This window comes from Onychomys torridus, chromosome 14 (genome assembly GCF_903995425.1).
Source record: "Onychomys torridus chromosome 14, mOncTor1.1, whole genome shotgun sequence".
Lineage (NCBI taxonomy): Eukaryota > Metazoa > Chordata > Mammalia > Rodentia > Cricetidae > Onychomys > Onychomys torridus.
In genome coordinates, this window is record NC_050456.1 from 78,265,835 (window position 1) to 78,286,315 (window position 20,481).

Sequence of the window (20,481 nt, forward strand, 5' to 3'; positions counted from 1 at the left end):
AAAGTAAGTTCAGGGGAGAAAGAATGGTGAGGAGTCAGTAAAAAGATCCAAAAGTCAGGAGGACTTTCAGAATCCATGCTTTAGGAGCGTGTAGAGGATCCATTCCACACGGAAATGACCTGTGCACCTTTGTGACCTCTGCACCTCTGCTCAGGCTTTGTGTCTCATGAAGGACATCCTGAGAGCTGAGCAGAGGAGGAGCCACAGAGGGGTACCACAGGCACATGAAGTGAGCAGCAGAAGCCTCTCCAATTAGCAGCAGCTCCTCTATTTTTGTTTCCTGGTCTGGTAAAAACCTCCCTCTTATAGTGGTTTTGGGGTGAAGTTTCTACAAAGTACTCAAAATAAATGAGTCAGTTTTCAGACTTGCTAGTGTTTGGGAGGACTTGGAGGAAATATTTTTAGTTGTATTTAGCAGCTTTCAGAATTGGAGTTTGCAGAGTTTTCTGTCCATATTCTGGGTGCCTCTGAAGCCAGTACAAGTGATGGTCTGCTCTCTCATAGCACACACTCTCGGAGCACTGTGGGCTCTGTGGGCTGGGTAAAGAGGAGTGCTTCTTCTGGAGAGATGGCTCGGCACTTAAGAGCACGGACTGCCCTTCCGGAGGTCCTGAGTTCAACTGCCAGCAGCCGCCTTGTAGCTCACAGCCCTCTTCTAGCATAAAGCTACACATGCAGATAGAGCACTCCTATACAGTAAGTAGGCAGGTAGGTAGATGAGAGATAGGAGAGATAGACAGATAGACAGAGGAGTCCTCAGGAATGTTCACCCCACTTGATCCCACCTCCTCCTCCTTAGCATTCCTCTGTCACCCTGAGCAGGCGCTACTTCTTCCTAGTACATCTTAGTTGCTCAATGCTAAGCCGTCTGCCCCGAGTCATCTCCTCCACAATGTCATCATTGGACGTCCAGTTTTGTTTACTCTGCCTAGACTGGGGAGACTTGGCCTGGCGGAGTGAGCTGTATAACACCAAGGCCATAGAGCTGGCAAGTAGCCATTGTAAAATGTTACTCTAATCTCACTGCGGTCAATGTCATGGTTATATTCATGCAGTGCCAGTGGAATCCAGAGAGGACACTGGGTCCCACAGAACTGAAGTTACAGCTGGTTTGAGCCACCATGTGGGTGCTAGGAACTGTACCCAGGTTCTCTGTAAAAGTGGCAAGAGTTCTAGCCGGGTGGTGGTAGCGCACACCTTTAATCCCAGCACTCGGGAGGCAGAGAAGGTGGATCACTGTGAGTTCGAGGCCAGCCTGGCTCTACAAAGTGAGTTCCGAGTTCTTAACTGCCAATCACCTCTCTAGCTCCTTTTTTGTTGTTGTTGTTGGTTTTTTTTTTTTGTTTTTTTGTTTTTTTGTTTTTTTTTAGAGACAGGGTTTCTCTGTGTAGCTTTGCGCCTTTCCTGGAACTCACTTTGGAGACCAGGCTGGTCTAGCTCCTTTTATAGAGTTTGGAGACAAGGTTTCATGTACCCAGGCTAGTCTCAAATGTAGGCCCAGGTGACCCAGAAGTATTACTGATCCTTCTGCCTCTACCTCTCAAATGCTGAGATTATAGGTGTGTACCACTGTGATTTCTTTCTCAGCAAAGTTATTATTAGTTTATAGAAAAGTTCCTAATTTTTAGAAGATATTTTATGTGTATACACGCCTTCATGAATTTTTATTCATCAGTGTGTTCAAAGTGCTTGCAGAGGCCAGAATGCATCAGATCCCCTGGAACTGGAGTTATAGCCAGTGTGAGCTGCTGTGTGGGTGCTGAGAACTGAACTGAGTTCTTCTGGCTCTCAGTGCTCTTTCTGAATGCCCAGCCATTTCTCTAGTCCATAAAACAAGGCCCTAATTTTTAGTGTTGATTTTGTGTCCCACTACTTTACTGAAAGTGTTTATTGGGTCTCATTTTTGTAGAACTTTTAGAGTCATTTAATAAAGAATCATACCATTTGCAAATTAGGGATAATTCAGCCTTTTCCTTTTCTATCCATACCCATTTTATTGATTTATCTTGCTTTATTTCAGTCTAAGAGTTCAAGCACTATATTAAATAAGACTGAAGAGTCCACATCCTTGTCTCATCCATAATTTTAGAGGAAATGCTCTCAGGTTTTCTCCATTTATATAACACTGGCTATAGGTTTGTTAGCTAGAGCTTTTATTATGTTGAGGTACCATCCTTCTGTTCCTAGTTTCTTTGGAGCTTTTATTATGATGTGATGTTTAATTTGTCTACATCTTCAGAGATGTAATTTATTGGTTTGCATATGATGAACCACTCCTGCATCTTTAGCTTGAGACCTACTTGATGGTGATATATGATATTTTTATGTGTTGTTGAATTCACTTTGCAAGTATTTTATGAAGAACTTTTTTATCTGTGTTCATCACAGAAATTGGTGTGTAGTTTCTCTTTGTATGGTTTCTTCTCCTTATCTGGTTTTGGTATGTGTACACTGGCTAGCTCCACAGCATGTATTTGGTAGTGTTCTGGTCCTCTGTCTTGTGGAGTGGTTTCAGGAGCTTGCTGTATGTTCTGTTTAACGGTCTGTTAGAAGGAAACCATCTGCTCTGGGCTTTTCTGTTTGGGGAGGTGACTGCTGCTTCTATCTCACTTCTTAGCAAGGCATTTGCTTCTATCTTCTTGAATTGCTTTTGTAGGTTGTATATGTCTAAAACTTCATCCACTTCCTACAAAGTTTTAAGTTGTCTTTAAACACAGATTTTTGAAAGTCTTCCCTAATGAACCTCTAGATTTCATTGATATCTTTTGCCATTTTCCCCCTTTTCACCTTTAAGTTTACTAACTTATCTTCTCTGTCTTTCGTCTAGTTAGCTAAGTGTCTGTGGATCATACATAGTTAACATTTTGCCTGGCGGTGGTGGCGCACGCCTTTAATCCCAGCACTCAGGAGGCAGAGCCAGGCAGATCTCTGTGAGTTCGAGGCCAGCCTGTTCTACAAAGCGAGTTCCAGGACAGCCAAGAGACAGAAAAACCCTGTCTCAAAACAAACAAACAAACAACAACAACAAAAACAAAACAAAGCAAAAAAAAAACTACCACAAATATATAGGTAACTTTTCAAAGAAACAACTCTGTTTCACTGTTTTTTTAATTTTTATTTTATATGTGTGTGTGCGCACGCATGCAAGCAGGCACTCCAGTGTATATTATGTGTGTGTGTACAGTATGTGTCTCTTGCGCACCAATACAGGAACTGGAAGACAGTAGATACAGGGTTTCTCACTAGATCTAGACCTCATCATTTTTCAGCTAGGCTGGCAACCAGCAAGCCTCAGCAATCCTCCTGTCTCTGCCCCCTTAATACTGTGGTATAGGCATGCAAAGCCATGCTTCTTTCTTTGGTACTGGGTTCCAAACTCAGGTCCTCATGCTTGCATAGACACATTCTTACCCACTGAGCCATCACCCTAGCCCCCAAAGGGTGTTTTTTGAAGTATCTTCTCCCACATGGTCCCTGTATGGTTTAAATGTCCCAAGCTTGCCTGTTTGTGTGTGTTCTTACTCTTTAATGGTCTTTTCCTCCTTCCTGTAAGTAATGGTGCAGTGAAACCACCAAACTCCATGGGTATAAAGAAAGGTTTACTGGGGACCAAACCGCCAAGATCTTGCAGGGGAGAGCAAAATGTAGGGAAAGCAGATTTTATATAATAGTCAGCAGAGTTGGGGCTTTATCCTAATAGAAGCTGTTCCAATTGACTAGATGCCCTTGCCAAAGATAAACAGATAAGCTTTGGGGCAGTTTAAGAAAGATCCCTCAGATTAGAGGAGATTCCTGGTGGTTTAAATGAGGCTCCCTCCTAGTAAACAGAAATCCCTTAATTCTCCACTTATCCAGTAACAGTCCTTCTGTTTAGGACAAAGCTCACTGTGGGAGGAGGCCAGCTTTGGCCTGACATTTCCCTCCCTCCCTTCCTTATTTTGTTGTTTGCTCTTTGGTGTGCTGAGGATTGATTTGAGAGCAATCACATTGTTGGTTAAGAGTCAGCCACGCCAGCCGTGGTTACCTTTCCAGAGCTTTATTGACCAGGGGGGGGGGGGGGGGGATGGGGGGGGATGGGGGGGAACGGGACCTGCCCAGAGGGGGCAGTATGGAAGCAGAGAGTGCGAAAAGGAAAGGAGGCACAGAGGGCTCGTCTGCTTTTTAGACTGGGACATTGTGACGGGTTAGTGACGTAATTAAGGACATAATCCTTACATCCCAGACTTCAGACTTCGCTTATTATTAAAAAAAAAAAAAAAAAAAAGCCAGGCTGCGGCGGCGCATGCCTTTAATCCCAGCACTCAGGATGCAGAGCCAGGCTGATCTCTGTGAGTTCGAGGCCAGCCCAGGGTATCAAGTGAGTTCTAGTATAGACGCAAAGCTACACAGAGAAACCCTGTCTCAAAAAACAGAAAACAAAAAGAGTAGATACATGGGAATAGGGGCATTGTTCCTCTCAAAAACTGTTTCCCCCTGGATGGCTCAGAAGTTAAGAGCACTGGCTGCTCTTCCAGAGGTCCTGAGTTCAATTCCAAGCAACCACATGGTGGCTCACAACCATCTATAATGAGATCTGGTACCCTCTTCTGGCCTGCAGTCATACATGCAGTATACATAATAAATAAATCTTTTTTTTTTTTTAAAGGTGTGTGTGGGGGGGGGAAACTGCTTCCAGCTGACTTTTGGACGTCAGTTGGCTCTTGGGGGAATGGAGAAGGGGAATCTTCCCAGGTAGACAGGCATTGTGGGATGCTGTTATCCGTTTGCTCTGTCATGTATCCCTCTTGGCTGCGGCTGGGAAATTTCTGTTTGACAAGATGCTGGTGACACAGAAATAAAGCTTAGAGAGAAAGGAATCATTATTATTTTATGTTGACATTTATCTGAGGTAGATCCGGCCTGTCTTGAAACATGTTAAGCTTTATCAGAGAAATTTTTTTGTTTTGTTTTTGTTTTTGTTTTTTTTCGAGACAGGGTTTCTCTGTAGCTTTGCGCCTTTCCTGGAACTCCCTTTGGAAACCAGGCTGGCCTTGAACTCAGAGATCCTCCTGCCTCTGCCTCCCTAATGCTGGGACTAAAGGCGTGCGTGCCAGTACCGCCCATCCAGAGAGATTATTTTAAAGCACCTGTTTCCTTTACTAATTCGTCATCCAGGAGACAGGTGATCAATTGTTAAAAGCATCTCACAGTAATAAATGTTTACATTAAAGTCTTTTTTATAGCACCCAGATGCTTTTTGGTCTGGGGGTATAAATACCTTTTAGTTGTTACAGTTTCTTACTTGATGGTCTCTGGACTCCGGTTCTGTGGTGGTCCTGTACCATTAGCTGAACAGTGAATTAGAACAGGGAACTGGGAAGAGAAAAGCTTGTGGTATATGAGGATTTATTTATTTGTTTGTTTGTTTGTTTAGTTTTTCGAGACAGGGTTTCTCTGTAGCTTTGGAGCCTGTCCTGGACTAGCTCTGTAGACCAGGTTGGTCTCGAACTCAGAGATCCACCTGCCTCTGCCTCCCGAATGCTGGGATTAAAGGCGTGCGCCACCACCTCCCGGCTAGGCAGCACTTTTAACAAGACTGTTGATGGCCTGGTAGGGCATTCGCTAGCCCGTGGCCTTTTTCTCACTTAAAACAGAAACCCAACAGCTTTCTGGAATCAGTGAGTGCCAGCACTTGGCAGTTTTGTTTTCTGGCTTTTATCTCTTCCCTGGCACACCTTAAATGCCACAGATGACTCTTTTGCCTGTGGGGTCAGGAGCCCTGCTCTCCAGATGCTTAAGTTTTAGTCTGGGATATCTGGCGAACAAGAGAAGGATTTTACTCCATGTCCTCAATTTTTTTTCCCCTGATGATTGGTGGCTCAAGAACAGCTTTTGGAAGATCTGCCAGGAGGCAAACCAATCCTTTTGGAAGACTTGTCTGAGCCTATAAGCTGATTTTTGGCTTAAGAGCCATCCTGACTACTGTAAACTTATTTGTATGTATCTTAGTGGCTACCAGACCCGTCTGTGTCTCTCAAGGCAGTTTGAGAATGAGTGAGTGGAGTTAAGGTGAATTAGGATGAGAGTTGTAGACGCTGCCCAAGCCCGCCCATTTGAGCCCGCCCACTGCCAGCGGAAGTCAGACAGAAAAGGTTGCACATGGCAGATGCAGAAGTAGGGAGGGAGAAGGGTTTAGAGCTTTAGCAGAAAGCTTGGGGATAAAGTAACTTTTTATTTGCCCGTTAGCTAGGAGAAGTTCCCGTGATGCTGTTATGTGGCCAGGTTTACACTGTTATGTGGCCAGGTTTACGGGTACCCCCCCAGCTGCCAATGTAGGTGGTAAATGTATCCACCCCTTTGTCCCATGGCTGTAGCCCTGAGAAAAATAAAAAATTAAAATAACAAAGGGGGGCTAGAGAGATGCCTCAGCGGTTAAGAGCACTGACTGTTCTTCCAGAGGTCCTGAGTTCCATTCCCATCAACCACATGGTGGCTCACAACCATCCCTAATGAGATCTGATACCCTCTTCCTGGCCTACAAGCAAGCATGTAGGCAGAATACTGTATGCATAATAAATAAATAAATAGATAGATAGATAGATAGATAGATAGATAAATAAATAATGTTTTTTAAAAAAAAAAGAATGAGGCGAGAAGGGACTGATCAGAAGCCCTGAGAGGTTAGAATGCAGCTCCATGTGAAGCACTCTCCTGACATGCAAGAGGCATGTCTATCTGCAATGCAGCATCCATAGCAGGGCAGGGCCAGGATGTGGATGGATTGAGAGAGTACATGCCTAGCATGTGTAAGGGCCTGGGTTTGATCCCCAGGACCATATAACCCAAGTGTCTACTGGCACACACCTATAATCCTAGCAAGGTAGAAGCAGGAGGATCAGGAATTCAAAGCCAGCCTGGGTTATGTACTTTACTAAAAAAAATGTTTTAGCCAGGTGTGCTAGTAGATGACTTTAATGCCAACACTTGGTAGGCAGAGGCAGACAAATCTCAGTTTCAGACAAGCCTGTTCTATAGAGCAATTTCCAGGACAGCCAGAACTGGGCTACATAGAGAGAACCTGTCCTTAAAAACCCAAATAGGACCGGGCGGTGGTGGCGCATGCCTTTAATCCCAGCACTCGGAGGCAGAGACAGGCGGATCTCTGTGAGTTCGAGGCCAGCCTAGTCTACAGAGCAAGATCTAGGACAACCTCCAAAGCTACACAGAGAAACCCTGTCTCTAAAAACCAAAACCAAAACAAAACAAAACAAAACAAAAAAAAAAAAAAAAAAACACAACAACAACAAAAAAAACCCAAATAGATAGATAGATGAATGAATGAATGGATAGCACTGTCATTTCCAGGGACCTCCCCTTCTGGGCTTTACTCACCTGAAAGGCTAGCCACAGGCAATTTATGTGAGGGCCCCTTGAGCAGCCCAGTGACAAGCTGTAAGGGACATAGAGGCAGTGCTGCATGCTGACATCTCAGCCACAGTGGTGGGCAGATAGTGGTCCAATTGGTAGTTTTCCTACCTGCTCAGAAAAGAGGATGTCGGAGTTGCCCAGGAAACTTATTTCTGAGCATTTTTCTGCAGCACATCCCCTATAACTAGCAAATGCTGTTCTTTGCTGGGTTCTGAGACATGCTTTTCCAGATGGGAGGTCCACTGGCATTAGCATCTAGGGTTCAAGATTTTCTGAAATGAAGAGAAGAGACCAGAGGCAGAAGAGAAAATAAAGGACTAAGGAGCAAATAAATGAAGGTGTCACCATCATGGGGCCCATAAGATGAACCCATACACCTCAGTGTCCTAAGGCTTAAACCCACTAACATCATCATACACAGCAGAGACCCTGAGGGCTCTGGAAATGGGAAGTTCAGGTTGTGTCCCATTTTAAAATGGATTAAAGGATAAAAGAGAGAAAGCTGGGAGAGGGAACCCAAGGAAAAAGAAAAGGTAGCCTTTAAGGTGCCACTGGCCTCAGACTGCTCTGCTTGGGAAGCAGTTCCTCTACTGGAGAAATTCTGTGTTCTTTTATCCTGGACTCAGGGACAAGTGAGGGTATGCAGGGGTTCACATGCCTCTTATGTTCCCAGTGCAGGTATGCATATCGGAGACAAGGGCTCAGCGTGGCAGTTTGGAGGACTCTGGTCTACTCCCAGTCACTCTAGCTCCAGGCACAAGTTTTGTAGTTTTTCTTACCCAGATGTAAAGGAGTTGGGCTTGACTGGCCTCCTGGGTCCCTTTGAACCTGAGTGGTGTCTTGAATTCTGGAAGACAGAAGAGAGTCTGTTCGCTCTACAACTGGACTTCATTGTACTGTCCACTGGTTATCGCTTGGGTTTCCCCAGGCTTTGCTCACCTCTGCTGCACTCCTTTTGTTAGCATTTCTCAAACAGCAAAACCCCAGACACAGGAGCTATTTGAGGGGGAAAACACAAAGCATGGCTTGCCTTCCACAGGAACCTGCCCTGCCTAGGGGGAGCGGGATGGTGGCATAGAGGAAGCTCAGGGGCTGGCACAAGGACTACCCTGACCTGTGGTGATTGTGGAGGCCCTGAAGCCTTCCTGGCTCAGGAGAGTGGGCTGTGGCTCTTTGGACTTAGTGTGCACCAGGGCCATGAAGCACTGGAGCAGACAGCAAAGCTTGTCCTGCAGGCCTGTTGCCCCAGACAGCAAGTAGAAATGGTCTCTAGTGCTAACTCAGTGAGTGGGCTGGGAACACATACAGGCTGTGCCTCCTGGGAAGAGGTGACAGCAGCCTCTTCTCTATAAGAGTAAGGAGAGTAAGGTCTTAGTATTGTATGGTGGCTGAGCAGGCAGAGCCCTTCTCAAGGGTGTGCCACATGGGAAGCACCAAGTACAGTGTGCTAATTCACATGTGCTGGGCCTGGTGGTGGGCAAAGTGCTGCACCTTGAAATCCCAGCACTCAGGAGGCAGATTGTGACTTAGAGGCCAGCTTGGCATGACCCCATTTCAAAGAGCCCAGGGCTGGGGATGTAGTTCAGTGGTATAGAGTTTGCTTGGTATATACAAGGTCCTGGATTGTCCCTAGGAAACCTCCCCCCACCTTGTAGCTGAAAGTTTTCCTGTGTTCCCCTGGCCTTTGGTCAGGACAAATCCCTCTCACCCGCCAGTTCCGCAGCCACTCAGACCCAAATAAACACACAGAGGCTTGTATTAATTACAAACTGTATGGCCTACTGGCTCAGGCTTCTTGCTAGCTAGATCTTACATCTTAATTAACCCATTTCTATAAATCTATTCTTTGCCATGTGCCTCGTGGCTTACCCGTATCTTTACATCTTGCTTCTTGTGATGACATCACCCATCACCCCACATGTGGTGGTATTGTGTTCCCCAAAATATTGTGCAGGCTAATAAACTTATCTGGGGTCAGAGAACAGGACGGCCACAATATTAAACATGTAGGATAGGCAGTGGTAGCACACTCCTTTAATCCTAGCATTCCAGAGGCAGAAATCCCTCTGGATCTCTGAGTTCAAGGCCACATTAGAAACAGCCAGGCATGGTGACACATGCCTTTAATCCCAGAAATCCAGCCTTTACTCCCAGGGAGTGACGGCAGAAAGTAGAGAGATATATAAGGTGTGAGGACCAGGAACTAGAAGCCTTTGGCTAGTAAGCATTGGCTGGTTCAGCATACAGGCTTTGAGCACAGTCCAGCTGAGAGTCATGTGGAGGAGGACTCAGAGGCTTCCAGTCTGAGGAAACAGGATCAGCTGAGGAACTGGTGAGGTGAGGTGGCTGTGGCTTGTTCTGTCTCTCTGATCTTCCAGCGTTCACCCCAATTACTGGCCTCAGGTTTGTTTTTATTAATAAGAACTTTTAAGATTCCTGCTACACGCGCGCACGCGCGCGTACACACACACACACACACACCACACACCCCCCAGGCCTTGTCTGTGGTAGCTAACCCAGTATAAATGGAGCAGAACTCGACTGTACCTGATGCATAGGGGACTCCTTTGTTTGTTTGTTTGTTTTTATTTGTTTTGAAACAAGGTTTCTCTGAAATCCTGGGTATCCTAGAACTCACCATGTAGACCAGGCTCTGTCTGCCTCTTCCTCCCAAGTGCTAGGATTAAAGGCATGCTCCACCATGCCTGACTCAGGTGAACCCTCACTGTGGCCCCAAACAGCTTCCTCAGCCCACATTGGGACTTTTCTCCTCAACTTAAGAAGGTGTCCACAGGGATATTGTGTCAAGATCACAATAATATCATCTGTAATGTCCTAATGACGAAGAGAGGAATGTCTGCTCCTGCAAGGGGCTGCTTAGGAAGAAGGAGATGTGCCTCGGTTGTTTCTAGTGATGAGGGATAATCCTGGGGTTCTATCATTTGGGAGCATGGGACAGCATCCCCTACCCTACTATATTTAAAGGAGACTCTAGCCACCAGCAGTCCCTTTGATCTGTAAACATTTCAGCATATTGATGGCTATAATTAAACTACTCCAGAAAGCAAGTTGGTTCCTCCCACCTCCATCCTATAATCTTTTTTTTTTTTTCTAAAGACAGGGTGTAGCAGAAATCTTAAAAGTACTTATTAATAAAATCAAACTCAGGCCAGTTATTGGGGTAAATGCTGGAAGATCAGAGAGACAGAACAAGCCACAGCTTCCTCACCTCGCCAGTTCCTCAGCTGATCCTGTTTCTTCAGCCTGAAAGCCTCTGAGTCCTCATCCAGAATGGATCTCAGCTGAACTGCTGCCAGAAGCCTAAAAGCTTAACCAGCCAAATGCTTCTAGTTCCTGGTCCTCACGCCTTATATACCTTTCTGTTTTCTACCATCACTTCCTGGGATTAAAGGCGTGTGTCACCATGCTTGGCTGTTTCCTTGAATGGATGATTTCTTCTTCTGGAATGCTAGGGTTAAAGGTGTGAGTGCCACCATTTTCTAGCCTCTATATCTAGTGGCTGTCTGTTCTCTGACCCCAGATAAATTTATTAGGGTGAACAATATTTTGGGGAACACAATACCACTACAACAGGGTTTCTTTGTGTAGTTTTGGTGCCAGTGCTAGAACTTGCTCTGTAGCCCAGGCTGGCCTTGAACTCACAGAGATCTGCCTGGCTCTGCCTCCTCAGTGCTGTGATTAAAGGCTCCTATAGTCTTTAAATGACAGTAACAAGGGTGTACATGTGCACACACAGGTATATCTACTTTTTCTGTCATCTTACCAAGATTCTATGTAAGTTCTTAATGTTTCCATATTATTCTTGAATCTCTAAAAATTTGTATCACATTTAGCTGTCTTGTAGGAGGGGGGCATACTGCATCACACATGTGGAGATCAGGAGACAAGTTGCAGGAGTTAGTCATGTGGGTCCTGGGAAATGGCATGGTGACAAGTGCCTTTACCAATTAGCTACCTCGCTGGTCCTTATTCTTAAACTATTTACTCTGTTGCATGAGTTATATTCTTCATTCCAATTTTTTAAACTTATATGAAGTTTTAAAATAAAGCCAAAATTGTAGCTTTTTACTTATTTTTTTAAAATAATTTATTTTTAGTTTATGTGCATTGGTGTTTTGCCAGATGTGTGTCTGTGTGAGGGTGTCGGATCCCTGGAACAAGAGTTACAGACAGTTGTGAGCTGCTATGTTTGAACAGTGCTCTTAGCCCCTGAGCCATCTCTCCAGCCCCTGCCTTTTACTTATACATTCATTTAAAATGTCTGTAATTGTACATGCTCGTGGTTAGCTAACAGGCGGCACCGATGTGTGTGCACAGGCTGGACCAGGACCCTCCTCTGTGTCAGTTCTGTGGGGTCCAGCAGCCTGCCTTCCTCACGAGCCCAACTGCAGGTGGACAGCCCTTCTCTCCCCACTCTTGTGCCTGTCACTCTCTAGGATTGAGACTTGACCTAGAACAGCCCTCCTCAAAATCTAAACCTCCAGATTTCTATCTTGGGGTAGAAATAGGCCTCATGTGGTCAAATGTAAACATTGTGCTCAGAGGAGACACTCTCAGGCATACTGTTTGGGCACAACCGGCTCTGCAAAGCTGAGCATGAGCAGCAGGCCCAGGCACTGAGCTCCTGTGCTCATCCATGGCATTCAACCGCAGGGCTACAAGAGGCAGGCCCTTTCGGCCATGTGTACCTTTTGACTCTGCTGGCCTAGAGACTAACTTTTGAAAGCAACCCTGGTTTCTCATGCTGCCGTTTTATATTCCCTGTGACTCTGCAGGTCATGCAGAGTCCTGACTCTCACTCTTCTCTACCTCCCATCTTCTAACACACATGCCCACATCTGTCTTCTCTTTCTGCCCCCTCCACCCTCCCATGCACATGCCTTCTGTGCTTGGTGCTCCGCCCCTTCAATGATGGGTAGAAAGCCACCACCGACAGTGGCCAGTGGGAGAGATGTACAGCAGGTTGTGAGTGCTTCAGCAGAGATTCAAGGATGGGTGGCTTTCCACAAAGGGTGCCCTGAGAGTCTGGCAGCTCAAGCCAGCAGGGGTGTGCTGTCATCATGACAGGAGCCAAGTGAAGTGTGGTTTGAAGCATGCACCACAACCACATTCTTGACATCCTGGAAAGCAAGATGCAGAGCAGGGACCACATGTCGGTAAGTAACTGGCCAGAACCCAGGAAACTGGAGCCCTGAAAGGGCATGCAGCAGGCATAACTGAGTCCAAGAAGGGAAGCAGCAGCATGAGGGACAGCCAGACCTTCAAGGCTTTGGTTACTCACCTGAACTCTAGGTCACTCTGCCCTCCAAAACCTGGGGCTTTGTTACTCTGCAGAGTGGCCCACCCTGGCACAGCAAACAACATTGGAAGGATTAGCTCTTGCCTATAAAACGTGGACAGCACACCATGGCATGTGGACCTACACAAAGGAGCAGTATAGCCAGCCTGGTGCCTACCCAAGAGCCAGCTCCTGCTGCCTTTCTATACCTCCATGTCCCATACTGCATAGTCCATACTGCAAGAAATGTCACCAGAAGCGAAGGCACAGACAGGACTAGAGCTAAGGGAAGCCTCCAGGTAGACGTCAGGGCCCAGGTGAGCCTGGCCAGGCAGGTGGTCTGCAAGCAGGCTGCAGTTCCTTCTCTCCAGGTGTAGAGCCCACCTGCTGCATCAGTGGGGCTCAGCCAGCGGTGCAGCTTTTCTGTCCTGTGTGCCACGGCTCCACCTGCCACTTCTCACTGGTTCACTCCCTTTCCAAACCACTTCTGCCTTTCTGTATCACCAGCTGAAGCTGTCTGCTTGTCTGGTGGGGTGTCTCATAATCTTGTTTGTGTGGCATTATGAGGATAGCCTGGTAAACGTCTTTCTTTCCTGTGAGACTGCATGCCAGATGCAGAACACCTAGGAGCCCACGGCAGCCTTGCCCCTTCTGCCGTGACTGCTGCTCCACCCAGCTTCATGTTGAGCTGGCCTGCTGCAGTCTCTAGTGTGCCTCTAGCTCCCTAAACCTCTTGTCCTTCTCTGAGGACTGCCCCTTCCTGTTTCCAGCCTGCCGGGGTCACCTTGGTCAGCGTCCATTCTAGCCCCAATGACCAGATGCTGTGGGCCCTGGACAGCAGATGGAATGTGCACGTGCGGACTGGGATCACTGAGGAGATGCCTGTGGGGACAGACTGGGAGCATGTGCCAGGTAGGGATGACCCAACAGATACCCCATTGTCCCACACACAGCTACAGTTACAGTTATCACTACAGCCCATAGTGCCAGGCAAGATAGGAACTGAAATTCATGCTGGGCTGTTTAACTTGAGGCCTTGAGCCCCACTTTCTGTAAAAAAACAAGCTGTCACCAGGGGCCACATGGAAGTCCTAGGTACCCTGTTGGGTCTGAGATGTTCTGAAGTAGGAACCAGGTAAAGACCTGAAGGGCATGTGTTGCCGGGAGAACCAGGCCAGCTCTGCAGGGTTTATGGAAATGCAGCTTTCTCAGTGCCCAGACCCATCTGTGACTAGGCTAGCCTGCTTGGTGCACCCTCTCCCTTGCTGCCCAGTGTCACCGTGTGGAAGTCCTGGTGGCCAATACAGTGTCTGAAGAGAGCAGTACTGGGAAGGGTGCTCTGTCCTGTGTGTTCCAGAGATTATCTGATACCCAGTTTGCCCACAGGGTTACAGGCCTGCCAGTTGGCACTGAGCACCAGGACAGTGTGGGCCCGATGTCCAAATGGTGACCTTGCCCGCCGATATGGCGTCACAGACAAGAACCCTGCTGGAGACTACTGGAAGAAAATTCCCGGAAGTGTGTCATGTTTCACAGGTGCTGGCCATGGGGCTGGGTGTATCCTGAGGGGAGAGGGTCATGTGTGAAGAATCCGCCCTAATTCAGCTCCACATCTATCCAGCCAGAGCCAAGGACAAGGCCTACCCGTGGGAAGGCTAGCCACGGGTTCTGGGCGTCACCTGATAGGAACAGGATGCTGCACTGCTTACAACAAAGTGCTGGTGCAGCTACTCACACTTGTAGACAGGCTAAGGGGTAGATTGTTGTGAGTTCCAAGCCAGTCTGGGCTCCAATGTGAGTCTCAGAAGAAACTGAGAAATTAAACTGAATCAACAAAGTAGAAGTTGGGGAAATGACTGGCTCCTCCTTATCTCTGAGCCAGAATGTCACAAGTCCAGACTGGACCCAGGGCCCTACCCACCACCTATGCCCTTTGTCTCATACCATGTGGTTTACAAGACTGTGATTGGCTGTTATCTTTGCAGTGACCTCATCAGACGAGCTGTGGGCAGTGGGCTCCCCTGGCTATCTTCTCCAGCGACTGACAAAGACGTTCAGCCATTCACACAATACCCCAAAGAACAGCCAGGCAGCCACCTTCCACCCTGAGGACCTGGAGGATGAGTGGGAGGTCATCTGAAGGAGCCCCAGGCAGCCAGTCAGGAAGGAAACTGAGGCTCTGTGATGGATGCTGATGTTTCCTAGTGGCTTACTTACGGACGTGCCTCATCCACCAGGCTGGATACCCCACACTTGCTTTCCTCTGTATTTGTTTCCATCTCATTCCAGAACTCACAGCCTCAGCCGTGTGCCCGGAGCTGTCACTGTAGCAGCAGCACCTTTGACATCTTTCCAAGGTCACCTCCAAATGGTAGCAGTGGCTGCTGCTGCTCAGTTGCATGCACTTGTTACCTGTGCACCACAGTAAATTCTCTGCAGCAACTACAGATCCTGGTGTGGGGGCCAACAGGGACACCACCATAGGCAGATGAGTCAAAGCCAGGTAGAGTCAGGCAGGTGTCCATCCATACCAGAACCCCAGGCTAAACAGGCCTGCAGGTCAGAGCTCACAGCCATCAGATGTGTTTGGTGATGGTATTGACTTCTTCATAGAGTCCCTCACATCTCTCTGGGAGGTACAGGCCACAGTGTACGTCCCACACTAGACATTCCAGGTGGGAAAGTACCATCCAGGATGGAGGCTGGATTGTGCAGGGAATACACATCCTTGCCTCATCATGTTGTCCACACTCAGGGTAGCTACCCACGTCAGCAAACACAACAGCCAATTGGTCAGACAGAGCACAGAGGTGCCCAAATGGTCCATTTAGTCCAGCACAGGGTGCTGGTCAGACACAGTGGGGGAAGAGGCTGAACTAGTCTAGAGACATCTTTGGAAAGACATTTGACTAGTGTGCTGGTGGGCACCCTAAAGCCAGGCACTTCCTCAGATGATGAATCTAGTCAATTGCCTTTTCATTTGTTGTGTTACAAACCTGAATAAGATACCTCATTTTAGATGAAATCTCACAAATGTAGAAGATAAATGTATCTTTTGAAAACAGTGAAGGTCTTCTGTTCCTTCAGGAGGTTTATCCTAAGCCCACCTTATCTTAGAGCTTTGCAGGGGTGGTATCCCTTATCATGTCTTCAGTGGACATAGCATGAACTCCCCAGCAGCTGGAAAGAGTGCCTCCTGCTCACAGCTGCCATCACCATGTCGGGACAGCAGCACTCTTTACACAGGCTTCAGGGCAGGCTGCCCACAGTGTGTCCTTCCCTGAGCCTGCTGCCCCCACCTAGGAGGTCCCTGTCACTGCTCCACACTGGCTCCTTTTTTTAATCCACCTGGTCCAGGCAGTTACTTGATGTCTGTTTTCTACTAAGCATGTGTCAGGACCCTCAGGCCCAGGTGAAAGAAAGGCCCCAGCAATCATGAAGCAGAGGCTTCCAGGTCTCAGCAATAATGAGCTGCTGAGACTTGACTGCACTTCATTTTATACACTCCTTTTTGTAAAAGTTCAATGGCAGCCCCAGCTGGGCTGCACCCCTTCTGTGGATGGTGTGCCTTGCCCAGCTCCTCACAATGGCAGCACGCCCCTGAGCCCACAGGGACGATAGTGCAATTAAACCCAAGTTAAGCAGACACCTCAAAACTATTTTGAGCTTCAGTGCTTTATATGATTTTCTTTTTGGTTTTATATTTTAGTTGTACTTTGAGATCATGCAAAATGTTAGACTTTTTCCAAACGTTGAGTCTGATGACTGAGCTGAGAGGCCTGCAGGGGACCATCTCCTTCTGGCCTGCAGAAAGCCCACCAGCCCAGCCACACTGCAGCAGAGCACCATTGCCTGGTCTTGGGCCAGCTTCCCAGGGTGGTATAGTGGGCAGTGGCTACTCCACAGATGGACACACCCTCTGACAGCCCTGGAGAGGATGCCCCAAAGAAGGCAGAATGAAGGGCTGTCCCAAGACAATAGTCTTTCGTTGGTTTGAGACAGTCTTATGTAGACCAGGCTGGCCTCTAATTCACCATGTAGCTAGCCAAGGTTGGCTTTTTCTGATCCTTCTTTCAAGTTCTAGGATTACAGGTGTGCACCACCATGTCCTGCTAAGATGTCTATGAGTACAGCTCACTTTCGGAATCCTCACTGGGATGTTTCTCTTAGAGGAATTCTTAAAATCATGACAGTACCCACATATACCCCCAGACTACTGCTCAGGTCTCCTGGCTTCATGTGCCCTTTCTAGAACCCAGGAAGGAGAATATTGTTAGTCAATGAGCCTAGCTTGGCGAATCTGCTGACCTGTGCTGATGCCACAAACTCCTGGAGTGGCCCCAGTAAGGGCCAGCACAATCCAGACCATGGCTGGGCCTTCCCCCAAGCAGCCAAGCAGCATCCTAGGGTATCATACACAGCATTCCATAGGCATTGCCATGGGAGGAAACAACTATACAGCTGCTGTGCCTACTGTTTCCAGTTAACAAGGAAAACCTGCCTTTGCCTCCCGGGGGGGTGGGGGGGGGTGGGGTAAGTGCTTTGTAAACCCAGATAATGGGACAGCCACAGAAAACTCATGTGGAGATTTTTACTATTCAGAATGTAGAGCCTGTAAGTCAGAAATCCATGTGGGCCTGGAGATGTGGCTTAGTGGTAACAGACCTAGCATGTACACCGCACCACAGACCGAAAACCCTACCTGGGCCCAGAGCATGCCTGCAATCCCAGCACTCAGGAAGCTGAGGCAGGATTGCCACAAGTTCCAGACCAGCCTGAACCACATTGTAAGAGTCTGTCTCAAAAACACTAAAAGTAAACAAACTGAGCAAGAGACATGGCTGCTACAAGTGTGGCACCCATGTTGAATGTTCACTGTAGGAACCTGCCCAGACGAGCAGAAACAAACATGGCAGAAATGGGCAGAGGAGGTGAAGAAGCACTTCAGTGAAGGAGACCCCAAAGACACAGCCCTCTGGGAGAGCCTCCAATGGGGCTCGGGTCGAGTCTCACACTTCTGCCACCTCTGAAGATCTGTCTAGAATAAAGCCAGAGCTGGGGTGTGTGTATACAGCACAGTGATCCAGCACCAGCCTAGCATGCTGCTGTCCCTAAGTTCAGTTCTCAGAATGGCAACAAAGAATAAAACAGAGGGAAGGTGCCCCAGGATGTATGCCAGCAGGGCATACTATGGGGCCCCATGGGGGATCTTACAGCAGCTCTCCTGACCTGTCACGACAGATGGAGGAGGACTCTGGTGTGTGTGTAGGGGGTGTTGCTTGTACCTCACCCTTCAGGAGGGGCAGAGACAAGCTCTTGCTTGGGACAAGCAGTGGGCCAGTGATTGTTTCCAAGTTTGTGTCTTTTTTATCCTTTGAATGTTGAGCCATGTAAATGTATTATTTATTTCAAAACTAAATAAAATTTACATTTTAGAAACTCAGTTCTCTTAATTTTACAGTATTAACAGTACTTGAGTCAAATATCACAAAATCAACACCAAACACATTTTTAAAAATTCTTTTCAGCCAGGCAGACATGCCTTTAATCCCAGCGTCTGGGAAGCAGAGCCAGGTGGATCTCTGTGAGTTTGAGGCCAGCCTGGGCTACAGAGTGAGTTCCAGGAAAGTCGCCAAAGCTACACAGAGAAACCCTGTCTCAAAAAAATATAGGGTTGGGGATTTAGCTCAGTGGTAGAGCGCTTGCCTAGCAAGTGCAAGGCCCTGGGTTCGATCCCCAGCTCAAAAAAAATTATATATATATATATATAAAATAAAGTAGAAATTCTTTTCATAAAATACTGGGAAATGTGCCAGGCAGTGGTGGCACATGCCTTTAATCCCAGCACTCAGGAGGCAGAGGCAGTCAGATCTCTGTGAGTTCAAGGTGAACCTGGGCCACAGAGTGAGTTCCAGGAAAGGCGCAAAGCTACACAGAGAAACCCTGTCTCGAAAAACAGAAAACAAAAACAAAAGCAAAAAAACTGGGAAATTCTTATACAACTATGTTTTTTTCTAAATAAGTAAAGTTTAATTAGTTAAAAACAAGTTTGTCACTGGGCAGTGGTGGCGCACACCTTTAATCCCAGCACTTGGGAGGCAGAGCCAGGTGAATCTCTGTGAGTTCGAGGCCAGCCTGGTCTCCAAAGTGAGTTCCAGGAAAGGCACAAAACAACACAGAGAAACCCTGTCTCGAAAAACAAACAAACAAACAAACAAACAAAAAAACCAAGTTTGTCACTTCTATGAGATTAGTACTGAACATGTGTGAGAAGCACACCAGATGCTCCCTATACATATCCCAGGGTGCCTTTGAGCTACTGAGCACAGCGGCCTCTGCCCAGAACCAGGTCAAATTCTAGTCAGTGTTGGTGTCTTAGAGATCCACAGGGCATGGAGTCCCCATCCATTCCTGCTCCAGAGGCACTTCCAGGTCAGAACCACCAGAGGTGCATGCTGCACTGGGAGCCCAGGAGAGGGGTTCGAGGGAGGAGGGGTCTTTAGAAGGACCATCTGTGAGGTCAGCATCAGAGGCAAATGGAGGCAAGAAAACCCCAACTGTACCCAGGGAGAAGGCTCAGGACACAGACAGGCCAGGCTCCAGAAGCAGATCATCTGAAGCTCAGATCTCAGCAGGGCAGGGGAAGAGGGGATGCCTAACTGGGAACCACCATAGTTTTCCACCTTTAGGGCCAGTTACTCTATGTTGCCAATCTGGATATGGCCCTGGCCCATTAATTTCCAGAATACTGAGTCTGTGCCCCAGTATAAGATCGCAGAAAAATCGGTACCAAGTCATGGGAAGACAGGTCAAAGTAGAGAAGGGGATCTGGGACTATAGGCAGGTTCTGTTCACCTGCCACAAGGTGAGTCATAGACATGGGTCCCCAGTTCCTAGTGGTCTTTTTTTAATGATTTGTTTTTATGTGCATTGGTGTTTAGCCTGAATGTATTTCTGTGAGAATGCCAGATCCCCTGGAACTGAAGTGACAGGCAGGTGTGAGCTGTCATGTGGGTGCTGGGAATTGAACCCCAGTCTTCTGGAAGAGCAGCCAGTAATCTTAACTGCTGCACCATTTCTCCAGCCCCTACCATGGTGATCTTAAAAATACTGAATCAAGGGCTGGAGACATGGCTCAGTGGTTAAGAGCACTGACTGCTCTTCCACAGGTCCTGAGTTCAATTCCCAGCAACCACATGGTAGTGCACAACCATCTGTAACGAGATCTGGTGCCCTCTTCTGGCCTGCAGGGATATGTGCAGACAGAATACTGTATACATAATTTTTTTTTTTTTTTTTTTGGTTTTTCGAGACAGGGTTTCTCTGTGTAGCTTTCCTGGAACTCGCTTTGGATACCAGATTGGCCTCTAACTCACAGAGATCTGCCTGCCTCTACCTCCTGAGTGCTGGGATTACAGGCGTGCGCCGCCACCACCACTGAACATGTGTGAGAAGCACACCAGATGCTCCCTGTGGTGGCTCACACCATCTGTAATGAGATCTGGCGCCCTCTTCTGTATACATAATAAATACATAAAAAATACTGAATCAAGGGAGATGGTCCAGTGTAAAACACTGGCTTAGTGTGGTTCCATCTCCCCAGTATTGCCCATCCCCCAAAAAAACTAAGAATACACCAAGATGCTTGACACTGATGGGCAGGCAGCTAGCAGTGAGCAGTGTGACCAATGTCTCTCCTGCAGGAGCCTAGCCATGCTCAGGCCTGGACTTTCCCCCACAATCCCATGTTCCATGCTGGACTCTATTTGTATGTT

The 20,481-nt window shown here is 47.5% G+C and overlaps 1 protein-coding gene across 5 annotated transcripts in view; it reads left to right on the forward strand.

Annotated features, from left to right (window-relative positions):
* The window catches only part of Tecpr2 (tectonin beta-propeller repeat containing 2), a 104,135-nt gene extending 86,665 nt beyond the window's left edge, over window positions 1-17,470 (forward strand). For all 5 annotated transcript variants that reach the window (XM_036205462.1, XM_036205461.1, XM_036205463.1 and 2 more), the window contains 3 exons: window positions 13,477-13,618; window positions 14,093-14,242; window positions 14,692-17,470. In XM_036205462.1, the coding sequence (XP_036061355.1) occupies window positions 13,477-13,618; window positions 14,093-14,242; window positions 14,692-14,846 (447 nt within the window). In that variant the 3' untranslated portion in view covers window positions 14,847-17,470. The remainder of the gene's footprint in view (window positions 1-13,476; window positions 13,619-14,092; window positions 14,243-14,691) is intronic.
* The last annotated feature ends 3,011 nt before the right edge of the window (window positions 17,471-20,481 follow it).